This window comes from Cervus canadensis, chromosome 1 (assembly GCF_019320065.1).
Source record: "Cervus canadensis isolate Bull #8, Minnesota chromosome 1, ASM1932006v1, whole genome shotgun sequence".
Taxonomy (NCBI): domain Eukaryota; kingdom Metazoa; phylum Chordata; class Mammalia; order Artiodactyla; family Cervidae; genus Cervus; species Cervus canadensis.
Window position 1 is genome coordinate 14,131,869 of NC_057386.1, and position 12,324 is coordinate 14,144,192.

The 12,324-nt window shown below is 49.2% G+C and overlaps 1 protein-coding gene across 6 annotated transcripts in view; it reads left to right on the forward strand.

The window, feature by feature from the left end:
* PECAM1 (platelet and endothelial cell adhesion molecule 1) overlaps positions 1 to 9,017 on the forward strand; it is a 62,395-nt gene extending 53,378 nt beyond the window's left edge. For 3 of the 6 annotated variants that reach the window (XM_043464565.1, XM_043464587.1, XM_043464554.1), the window contains 2 exons: positions 2,512 to 2,534; positions 7,972 to 9,017. In XM_043464565.1, the coding sequence (XP_043320500.1) occupies positions 2,512 to 2,534; positions 7,972 to 8,001 (53 nt within the window). In that variant the 3' untranslated portion in view covers positions 8,002 to 9,017. Of the gene's footprint in view, positions 1 to 2,511; positions 2,535 to 7,913 lie in introns of all 6 variants that reach the window. The other 3 variants (XM_043464573.1, XM_043464597.1, XM_043464579.1) reach the window with 2 other exon arrangements.
* The last annotated feature ends 3,307 nt before the right edge of the window (positions 9,018 to 12,324 follow it).

Below are 12,324 nucleotides of genomic sequence, written 5' to 3' on the forward strand. Positions count from 1 at the left end.
TGCACAGTTTAGAGCGGTGGTTATCAATGCAGTAGACCTCTGGCAGTGTCTGGAGACATTTTTGGTTGTCATAATTTGGCAAGCGGGGGCAAGGGGTTGCTCTTGCATCTCATGGGCGGAGGCCAGGGATACTGGTAAACATCTTATACCACACAGGACAAGCCCCATGACAAAGAATTATCCAGCTCAGGATATCAGTAGTGCCAGCATTAAGAAACTCTTGTTTAAAGGAATAAATTTCCTGTGACTCCCGCAAGACAGGAGCTGGTTTTTCTTCCTAGAAGTCATGTGTCCCCCCTTGGAGGTGTCCTGGGCACCTCCCACCTGATGACTTGTGGTTCTAGGGAGAGATGCCAAGTCCTGCTCCAGACACTAACCTCTTGTCTTTTGGGTCTGGCAGGGCCCACCTCCTTCACTCAGCCTCCCTCTTCTACTTTCTCTTTGCCTAGAATTCAGACTTCCAGGCTTCTTCTTAAGGGAGCAGAACTCCAGTAGACCAGGGAGGGGCTGATCATAGACAGTCATGATCAGAGGAGGGCCCCTGCCATATCCTCTCTGGGAGGAAGGAAAGAGCACTTGAGCGCCTGTGCCCCACCCCCCACCCCCATCTTGAGAGGCCCAGAACAAACCAGGCCTGTGGGCGCTGCTAGCCCACCCCCGGGGAGGCCTCTCCTACCTCAAGGAGATAAAACTTACTCTATTAAAAAAAGAAAATGGACACTACCCACCAGATTCTAGTACCGAAAACAAGCGTATCTTGTGTATCTTGGTGCTCCATCAGTATTATCAGTATAATCAGTGTTATTATAATACATTATCAAATATATTACATTCGAATGCTGCTATTCCGAGTCTTAATTGCATTAGGAAATGCAGCCTGAGGCTCTTGCCCTCGTGGGTCTGATTCCAGAAGCCTTGGGGCTCTGAAGGAGCGGGAAGCATGGGGTCCTTTGGGTCCTCCAGGTCAGGTTTGGGCTGGGGGTGGGGTGCTGCCCGCGGCCTCTCTCAATGTGTGGAAGTTTACACAATGGCTTGACTTGTTGGTTGGGCTGATTCATCCATTTGGCCCTTGACGCCTGCCTCTGGCCTAGCCAGGACAGAAGGGGGCCCCTTAGGAACTCCTGGCCCTGTTCCCTCTAGAAGAGACTCACAATGGAGCTGTGATAAGACAGGGTTTGAGGGGGAAGTGGACTGGTGGAAACAGGATATTTTTAAATTCAAGAAAGAAACAGAAGGTTGTGACTCCCGTTGTGACAGTCGGGCCCCGAGACAGCCAAGATTCAGAAGGTGCTTGAACTTGGGGGGTGGCGGAGGGGACTGGGTAGAAACCGAGGTCCCTAGGATTGCCTCTCAAGGAAGAATGAGGATTTGGGGGTGAGTGGGCCTTCCCCAGGATTCCATGTCTTCAGAGCTAGGGCCATAGTGGGCTATTTGGGGTGTCAGCCAAGAGGTAGGCCACCCCCCCCCCCCATTCAGAAACTCTGCTGTTCGTGGAGTATGATCCTGTCCAAGGGCCAATCACAGCCCTCTCTCACCTCTCGTAGTAAAAACCATCTCTAAGTAACGCAGGTGGTCACTCACCTTCGGTGCAAGGTCTCCTGTTCCCTTGGGCCTTTCTCACCCTCCTTCACATCTTCTGGACATGTCTCGGCATGCCCCCCAGCAAGAAGACCGTGTGGTCTCCACATCGTTGGGACGATGCTCCCTTCCAGGGGAAGGGGATGTGGCGTCCTGCCCTTCAGACAGCACTTGAACTCTATATGCCAAGGGCGTTGGCCTTGTTTATGCTTTCTGCTCCATGGATCCCCACTCCTGGGAACAGACAAACTAGTATGAACCTTTGAAATAGCTTTATTCCCAAAGAGGATACTGGCGGCATCATATAAAATAGCAAAAACTTGGAAAGAACCTAAATTTTTAAAAGTAAGGAACTGGTTTAGTAAATAACTGCATACTCGTGGAATGATGACTAAATAGCTGCTAACAATTATGTTTCTAAAATCACACCATGTGTAAAAGAGAGGCTCTAAAATGGCATAGACTAGATAATTGTAACTCCTCTCCACCCCACCCCCCGACAAAAGCACAAAAAAGCTCTACTCTTAGTGGAAAATGACTGGAAGACATTTCAGTCAACCGTGGAGCCAGAGTGAATTTTTACCTGCTTTCTACTTTTCTGTAATTTTCAGGTTTCTTTTTTCCCCTCTAAAATAGCATGTGCTAGTAAGTTTAAAAAAAAAAAACTGTTTAAAATGTCAAATGGGCTGCCAGGGACTTTATATGCTTGTTACATGGAGCCACAGGGTCCTGGGGAAGCTACCCGTGGGCAAAGGGGCCATAAACCTGGGCACCCAGTAAGGGTGAGGGCCTGGGGTCTCCTGCCCGGCCACCCGGCCCCTCCCCCCGTCTCTTTCCTTCGCCTGCTCAGCCTCTGAGATGTTGGAGTGGGGAGCCTAACTGCTCTTCGTGTTCTTCATACTGCTCACCTTTGCCTTATCCTTTGTTTTGCAGATTTCGTGGAAAACAGATATTCTGTAAGTACACATTTCATATGCATTATTTAAAAAAAAAAAAATAGTCCATTCAACAGTGAAATATTTCCAGACTCACTCAGTTTTCTGCAGCCCTAGCAAAGACACCCGTGGACTAGCCTTGTCTGTTTTACACCAAGACCCTGGGCTCCTCTGACCAGCCTGGTGCTCAGGGTCTCAGGTTTTCTAGGCCTGTTGTGCTTTTGAAATTCTCTCCCACCATTTCCATCATTCCTTCGCAGCCCGCTTAGGACATGAAAGCCCGGAAATTGCCCGCAGGATTGGAAATCTAGGGCACTCAGTTCTAGATGAGCAGAGTCCATATTCCCTCTGAGTCCAGGTCCTTGGGGGGTGGGGTGAGGGTAGGGATGGGCAGTGCAGATTCGGGGGTGTAGTTACCCTCCCATACCAGGCTCTCTGCTGTGGGGGACATGGAAGGTCTTTGACCCAGTGAGGAAATCAGGGGGGTAATCTCAGGTGAGAATGCAAAGCAATTTGCTGCTCCAGAGACCGCAGAAACAGGAGAGAGGTGCTTCATGCTGCCTGGTTAGCAGCCTCTTCCCCAGGGAAAGGGCCGTGAGGAATGAGCCCGTTACAGCAGCGTCCCGGGCAAAAGGTCTTCAGGGGGCGAGGTCTGAGGGCTGGAGAGATGGCGGAAGCCCTGGCAGATCAGGGAGCAGACAAGGGTGCCCGTGAGGAGTGATGGGGGGAAAGGTAAGGTAGCGCTTGCTTAGAAAAGACTCAAAATACCTCATCATGAGGTTTCATTCTGTAGCTAGTAGAGGATTCAGGAAGCTGCCACTTGGCAGATACTGCTGCTAAGTCACTTCAGTCGTGTCCGACTCTGTGCGACCCCATCCCTGGGATTCTCCAGGCAAGAACACTGGAGTGGGTTGCCATTTCCTTCTCCAATGCAGAAAAGTGAAAAGTGAAAGTGAAGCGCTCAGTCATGTCTGACTCTTCGCGACCCCCATGGACTGCAGCCTACCAGGCTCCTCCGTCCACGGGATTTTCCAGGCAAGAGTACTGGAGTGGGGTGCCATTGCCTTCTCCAAACTTGGCAGATAGGAATGCTTAAAAGAAGTACAGAAGGGGACTTCCCTAGTGGTCCAGTGGTTGGGACTCTACACTCCCAATGCAGGGGGCATGGGTTCAACCCTTGGTTGGAAAACTAAGATTCTGCATGGTGTAGTAAAAAAAAAAAAAAAAAATGGTGCAGAGGTCCAAGTTCAAGTTTTGCAAAGACCCATCTCCCCCTATTTTCCTACTCTCCACCTCTTTATGAGCTGCCCAGCAGCATAGAAGTTAACTGGGCAACTAGCATCTTAAGGAATAAGGCGTTTGCTCCTCAGATTGCTTCTTTAAGGTCTGGGAAGAACTTTCAGCAAGATTGCTGGTAGCCCCTTCCAATGCACCCCCAGCTTCCTTTGTTTTGCCTGAGTCTGAATTCTTGTAAAACAGAAAACTCATTATGCCTTTGACGGACAGGAAGCTGCTGACATTCTTGTGATGGAGGAAGGCTTTCAATTTAAGGAAAAGAGGAATGAAATGAATGTCTTTTTCTAGGCTAAGCTCACTCAGACTTCTGAAATCAGAGACGATTGCTTTTGAAGGACATTAGGGACGTGGGGCAAGGAAAATTTAGAGCAGAATAGCTTGCCCAGTGTGACCCAGCTTGTTAACTGCAGAGCCAGGGCTAGAAAACCGAGGTCTCCAAGCCCCCCAGCCAGTCCGCACCACAAGACTCCCTCCAAGAGTGATGTCACTGTCCCGGCCATCACAGCTCCGAGAGCGTGGGAAGGGAGAACTTTGCTCCATGGACCTTGTGGGACCCAAATAAAGAGATATTCTCCTGATGCAGTAATCATGGTGTGTCCACCCAAGGCAGGTCTGCTGGACCTCGAGACCAATTTATTTACTTTGTCTTCAATCCAAACGATCTCTCTGGACAGAGGCTCCAAGCTCTAGGACAGACAGAACTTTCCCTTTGCCCAGAAGCTGGCCTGCGGGCCCAGGAGTCTGCTCCTGAGAGCTCACTCATGGCTGGTCCTGCCCCCCCAAAATAATTAAGTCTTCTGGCGGGAGCACAGGGATTCCCAGCCATTCGGAAAGGCATTTGGAATCTTGACGCGAAAGCATCTTGTTTATAAACGACACAGGTATAGTTTCCCTAATAATCAGCTGGCAAGGCTCAGGAGAAAATTAATTGAAATGCCCAGAAGGGAAATGGGAGGGGATTTCCTTCCTGAAATCAAACCTGGCGATCATTCCCAGTTGTTTAATAGCCATTGCTTCTGAAAACATATTGGAGGAAATATCTTAACAATGAGATAGCCGCTTAGCCAAATACTAATTTAGTATTGTTTGACTTGCTTCAATGGCACATTCTGACTTCATTTTTCCTCTGCCATTTTTGCCTTGTTTATAAATCGTGTTTGTGGCCCAGGCAGACAGATAACATGAAAGAGAACAGCCTGTACTTAAAGGGATGAACCTGAACCTGTGTGGCTCTCAGGATCTTGGAAATAAATTTCCTTCTTACGAAAAAAAAAGAAAGCCAATTCCTAGTTACAACCTACCTTCTTCCTTCCCGGGAGCCAGCAGGCAGCTGGAATACGATGGGAATGGCCCAGGATTTGGGATCAAGAGACTGGCGTCTGGGTTCCAGCTCCCTCGTCAAGCCTAAGCTTCCCCATCTATAAAGTGGAGATGGTGATGACAATAGCAAAAACAGTAACATCTATCTATTAAGGAGCTTCTTAGGGCTTCCCCCATGGCTCAGTGGTAAAGAATCTGCCTGCCAGTGCAGGAGACAGGGGTTCGATCCTTGGGCTGGATAGATCCCCTGGAGAAGGAAATGGCAACCCACTCCAGTATTCTTGCCGGGGAAATCCCACGGACAGAGGAGTCTAGCGGGCTATACAGTCCATGGAATCGTGAAATAATCAGACATGGTTTAGTGACTGAGACCACAACAACAGCAAGGAGCTTCTTAAGAATGAGAAACGCTTCTTAAATGAGAACCACCTTGCAAAGTACTTGCAGGTTAAAAACTATCATAGAAAAGCTAGTTATCTATTTTAAAGTTCTTTTCATCAGACACTCTGGCAGCATAGGGTATGGATAGGGAATTTACTTTGCTTGGCCCTAAAAGGCCCCTGTCACATGAGGAGAATGTAGCAGTTGCTTACCCAAGACCCAGGATCCAACTCAAGCCAACCTTTGACTTAGGAAGCAGAGCCGCACATTAAAACTTGACCCTTCCCTAATAGCTCCTTATTAGACATGTCACTCTGGGCAGATTTCCTAACCTCTTGGGACCTTAGTTGCCTCATCTATAAGCTGGAGGAAATAGAACCCTCTCACTTGGTAGTTGCAAAGATTAAGCAGGCACCCAGCACAGATCTGATTCATTGGGAGTGCACAGAAGGGACACATTCGAGAAGCAGGAAGTAGAAATCCCAGGAGTGTTAGAAGCAAAATGACCCTTGAGACTGTCCACACTATGTTCTGGCCAAAAGTGGGCTGATTTCTTGGCTGTTCTTAGGTGCCTGACAGCTGGGCTCTGATTTAAAAGCAGGCAAGCACAGCCTTGGATGGGAGTGTGTTAGCCTTTAGTTCAAAACCCCCGAGGTCTGGACGACTGTGGCCCTGCCCTTCCCAGCTCTGGAGCTGTTCCTGCAGCAGCTCGCTGAGCTCACTTCCCCTGGAGAGGGCAGCGGAGGTGTCTGGTGGAGGACTTGGTCCAGGGCCTGCAGAAAGGCTGGACACCAGGGTCACTCCTCCGGGCCAGGTGGAGGAAATGGAGGAAGGGTAGCTGCCAGGGCTGGCGGGCCTCCAGCCCCCGGGGGCCAACACAGTTCTCTTGGCCTGCTTGCGTGGGTCTCTCTTGGCAAAGGAGGAGACAGAGCCTTGGCCTTCCAGCTGGAGCCCCACAGGCCTGCATCCTTCCGAGAGGTTCCTTAGACCTGGTAGGACCAGAACAAAACAGGGACTCCATCTCAGCCAACCCTCAGGGAGACAGACAGAGCCCCATCGTGGTGTTCCCAAGACCCAGGCCAATCCCCACAACTTCTCCTGCCTCCCTGGATTCCACCTGCTGCAGGGTACTCTGTGCCCACAGAGGGCCCAGTGTCATGCATTCAGGTGCTGCCTGCTCTTCCAGACTCACTGTTGCCCGGGGCCCCTCTACTCAGGAATTTCCCAGCATGCTCCACTCTTGCCTCTTTGCTCCATCCATTCATCAAAATCCACCCCCTCATAGCCTTTCAACTCCTTCTGCAGGTCTTTAGGACCTCTTCCACTTTCTACTTCATGGTAGTGTTTTTTGTCAGTAATTGATAGGATATAAAATTCTCGGGGGCAGTTTGTTGCATCCTCAGCAGGGAAAACAGTGCCTGGGTCAGACGGAGGTCCGTTCACGGAGGGGTGTGTAGGTAACACAAATACCATGTGTAACACTTAGAGAACACTGTAAGGTGGCACATGGAATTTAAAAAAATTTTTTTCACTTTTATTGTGGCAAAATACACACAACATGAAGTTTACCATTTTTACCATCTTTCAGTGTACAATTAATTTAGTTGCATTAAGTACAATCTCATTGTTGTGTGACCATTGCCAAATCCACAGAACTTTTCATCATCCCAGACCAAAAGTCTGCACCCATTGAGCCCTAATTTCCTATTCCCCCTGCCTCCCAGAATGGCAGCCACTATCCTACTTCATGTCTCTAGGACCTTGGCTCTTCTGGATACCCCTACTTAAGTGGAATCATAACAATATTTGTTCCTTTCGTGTCTCTTATTTCACTTAGCATATTGTTTTCAGGGTTTATCCATGTTGACATGAATCAGAATTTCATTCTTTTATAAGGAAGAATCATATAATTTAAAATTATTTTAAGAGTTTAATCATTTGAGTTTGGTATTTCATTTTTTTAAATTTAAAAACAGACCTCTGGGCTTCTCTGGCAGTCCAGTGGTTAAGACTCAGGGCTTTCACTGCAGGGGGACACAGGTTCAATCCCTGGTCAGGGAACTAAGATCCTGCAAGCCAAGAGGCATGACCAAAAACAAACAGGCAAACAAACAAACAAACAAAAAAACAGACCCAGAGAAGGTTAACTTAGAGCTGGAGTCAGACACCAGGTGTTTCCTGGTCTTCCTGTGTGGGTGCTTGATGAAACTGGTTGAGAGTCTGCTGGGCGGCGTGTATGTGGGGGACAGAGGCTGCAGACCCCACAGAACAGACATGGAGAGAAAGACGAATGAATCTGGGCAGAAGCTGCCCCCACAGGGTGGGGGGTGCCCACGGATGTCGGTTCTGCTGTGCAGTGTCTTGGAAAAGCGCCAGGTGCAGTTTTGCGTATCTTTCCACCAGGCCAGTCTTCAATCTTAAAGGGTGTGACCATAGCGTGTCCTGTCTCTTGTCACTGCAGAGAACGGAAGGCTCCCTTGACGGATCTTAGGACTCCGTGAGCACACGCGCCTCCCTGGGAGGACACCCACATTCCAAGACGAGCAGATGATTCCTGTATCGCAAGAGTTTTGTGCACTTATTTATGGACCTGCCCTGCTCCCACCGAACGTAGCAATTCGTCAGGCCAAGTCACCAGTTATTAAATCCATCTTAACTACTTTTATGTTGGGTATAAAGAGCTAACAGACGGGCTGGTTAGTTTCCCACACAGCCCGCCTCCCAGCAAGTTGGAGCATCCTCAGGAGTGGAGAGTGGCAGCCAGAGGTTCAGGGTAAACTGGCCATTGGGATATTTTGAAACTTGAATATTTTGTCTTGTGCAGAAATCGAGAACTTGTCCAAGTACTCTCATCCACAGAAGCCGGTTTCTGTTTTGTAGTCAGTTCCCCCTAGAGAATGGTCTAGCTTAGGGGCTAGTTTTTCTCTTTGCCTTTGGTCCTTTGAGGGTCTGTGGTTCTAGGCAGTCCTTGTTCCTTGCAACTGCACAGCACGGACTGGACAGCTGCACCCTGTCCTCTCCACGACCTCGCCTGCCACAACTGGGAGAAAAAGCTGCTTGGGAGCGACCCTTTTGAGATGCCAACTTGAAGACGAAGTTCATTTCTGGGCAATGCACCAAATAGAAAATGAAGTTGGACAAAGCACAGATGTTCCTAGGCTGGTTTTCTATCCCCTTTTGTTTCTTTTCCTCTACCACGCTGAAGGCCAAAGGACAGGAAGATGGCTGCCTCCAGCAAATTTTTTTTTTTTAATAGAAAAACGAAATGCATATTTTTCTTACTAATTTTTTGTTATTTATTCCTTGCTAAAAGGAATGGTCTCCCGAGGTCCTCAGGTGTTTCTGATGGTGTCCTGAGTGTGGACGAGGGGCTGTGGCACTTCCGTGGCGGGATTGCACTCGTGAGCTCACCCCACCGAAGCCACCTCCCTCGTCCTCCTCAGCTACGCAGTGCAGAGGCCCTGCGGGGTGTTGTATTAAATAAATCTGATCTTCACTTTTCACAGACCCATGAGATGTCATCTTCTGAGAGGCCGTACACATACAGAATATCTGTCATGCCCGAGGACTCCTCCATCAAAGCCTAGGAGGCCACAGAGAGAACCACGCAGGTTCTGTCAGCAGGGCAGTGCCTCTGTGGCCTTCACTGACGCCAGAGGTAGTCTGAGTCAGGCACACTGAGTCATTAATATCCATCAGGGGCTACTTCAGTGTTGGCTTCGCAGCTGAGGTTTGCTTGCTAGGCTGTTATCAGATTGAGCAAAAATAGTAACAACCCCCACCCCCACCCCCATGCCCTGCCACCACCCAAAACCAGGATGCCTGGCTACATTTGAATTCCAGATAAACAACAAATAATTTTTGAGTATAAGTATATCCCATGTAGGGCTTCCCTCGTAGCTCAGTTGGTAGAGAATCTGCCTGCAATGCAGGCGACCAGGGTTCAATTCCTGGGTCAGGAAGATCCCCTGGAGAAGAAAATGGCAACTCACTCCAGTATTCTTGCCTGGAGAATTCCATGGACAGAGGAATCTGGCAGGCTAGAGTCCATGAGGTTGCAAGAGTTGGACACGACTTAACAACTAAACCACCAACCACTACATGTCCCATGTAACGTTTGGAACATACTGACACTATAAAAATATTCATTTATCTGAAATTCAAATTTAACTAGGCATCTTACATATTATCTGGTAACCCTACTGGCAAAGCACCCTCCCACCCCTCAAAACCTCCAGACCCACCCTCCCCTGCGTCCTCAGACCAGACCTTCCCACCCACAGGCCAGGGCCCCATCACAGCTGCACCATCACCGCCTCCCCCACTCCCCTACCTCCCCACCCCCTCCTCCTGGCCTGAAGGTGGAGGAGATCTGAGAATGTGTCCTGACTCTGTCAGCCTGCAGCTGCAGAAACTTGAAGGAGCCTCTTAGATTCTTCATCTCTAAGATAAGATGGTTAGACTAACATTTGGAGGGTTTAGGTTCTTTTCAAAATATGAGGGAAGCTATGGACACACACATACACATACAATGTTGTATCACAAAGATGCTATACAGTTTCCCAGTGTTCAGGGCTGTGGACTCAGGGCAGAGACTGAGGATTAGACCAGGGGTGCCCAGCCTCTGGGCCGTGGATCGTTACCTCCTGTCCGATCAGCGGCGGCATTGGATCAGAAAGAAAGTGCGCAATGAATGTAATGCGTTTGGATCATCCGGAAACCAACCCCCACCCCCGGTCTGTGGAAGAATTGTCTTCCATGAAATTGGTCCCTGCTGCCAAGAAGATTGGGGACCACTGGATTAGACGGTCTCTAACAGCCTTCAAGCCTGATAGTCGATGTGTCGGTGATTTGGGGAGCACCCCAAGCCCCCTTGTCAACCCCTCGGTCCCTTGATGCCACCAGAGCACCACCATTGCTGTGGAAACGGGAAACCCTGTTCATACTGCTCATGATTTATTTATGGAGCACGACTGGGTCTTTATTTTCCCCCTCAGTCTACATGTCTGAGGAGGAGACCACACACACACCCAGGGATCTTTCTTTCAGGATATTTAATGGCTAAAATCTCTCTAAACCCAGCATCCTGGTTCCACTGTCCTAACCTGATAGCAAGCAGCTAAGCGTACCTGAGCTCGTCACTTAAAGGGAGGGCCCAGTCACCGTTGCCAGGAAAGAAAGGACATTTTCTCGGCTCTCAAAGTCGTTAGTTAGAGCTCCCTCTTGTGTCCTCATGTTGTCATAGATCATTCGAGAAGAAACCACTTAGAAAAGACTGAGGAGAATTTTTTCCCTCTTCTGACAACCCACAAGAGGTCAGCCACCCATTTCATGAGCACGTACTGAGTGCTCCACCAGCAGGAACTGACTGACCAAACTCTCGCACCCCAACGTAGACTCAAGATAGGCGAAGTGACCCCAAGATCAACATACATTCATTCATGCACGCAGTGGTTTTCTTCCAGGGTGATTTTATCTCCCGGGGTCCCTGGGCAGTCTCTGGACACATTTTTAGTTGTCACAGTTGGGTGGGGGTGCAACTGGCATGTGGCGGGTAGAAGCCAAGGATACCATTAAATACCCTGCAATGCCCAGGACAGCCCCTGTGATAGAGGAAGACCAAGTCCAGAATGCCAAAAGTGACAGGGTTGAGCAACCCTGCAGTTAGTCGTGTATTCACTCAGCAAGCTTTTATCCATCCATCTGTTTTCCTGACACTGGTGGGAATAGGAAGATTATCAGAATCACATGGCACCTGATCTCCTGTACAGTCTAGAAGAGAGAGAGGTGAGTAAACAGCCAGTTACAACAGTGGGACAAAGGTGGTGATAGAGAAATTCAAAGAAAATGGGGACACAGGGCAGGGAGTTCCTAACACAGATTTTGGGGGATCAGAGAAAGTGTCCAAGATGAAGTGTCTAACCGAGGGTAGGTAGAGGGTAGCAGGGGGAAAAGGTGGAGTGAGGAGCAAGGAGCAGGACCAACAACAGGGAGACCTGTGCTCAGGCCTCGAGACAACGGAAAAGATGGCATCCCCAAAGAATACCAGGGAAACAGCCTGTCACCCCTGTGACCCAATCAGTCCTCTTCAAAAAGACACCACTGTCCCCGGAGAATTTCTGCCAGGCATCCCATTGGCCTGACCCAATCTTTGAGAGTTTTAAGGAGAAGGTCCCCCAAGGTTGCTCAGCTAGAACTCAGTTTCTGAGCACAGTTGTTTTTAAGAGTCTCCACCAGTCTCACCAGTGGCTCAGATGCTGAAGAACTTGCCTGAAATGCAGAAGACGTGGGTTTGATCCCTGGGTGGGGAAGATCCCCTGGAGAAGGGAATGACAACTCACTCCAGTATTCTTGCCTGGTGAATTCCATGGACAGAGGAGCCTGGTGGGCTACAGTCCATGGGGTTGCAAGAGTCAGACACAACTGAGCAAGTAATAGACACACACCAGCATCGTTAACATGTTGGGAGAGAACACCTCTGCCATAGGTCAGATGTGACCCTTGCTCACTTACCACCATGAGCCTCAAGTTGAGAAGGTGAACTGGAGGAGGGTGGCTGCCCAACAGACAGTCTCCGTAGCTGGGGTCCACAGGGGACTGGGGGTAGGCCATGTTGTCTGTGAGCACCCGAGAGTGGGTGAAAAGGGTTCTGAGAGTATACAGTACTCTGGGACAGAGAGTGCATAGCTTTTATCAGTCTCTCAGAGACACAATCCCAAAAAGGGTTAACTATGAAACAGTTAAAAAACTCATGCATTCTCCATATGATTTGATCTCAGTTGAAAACCCAGGAAGTGGGACTTCTCTGGCTGTC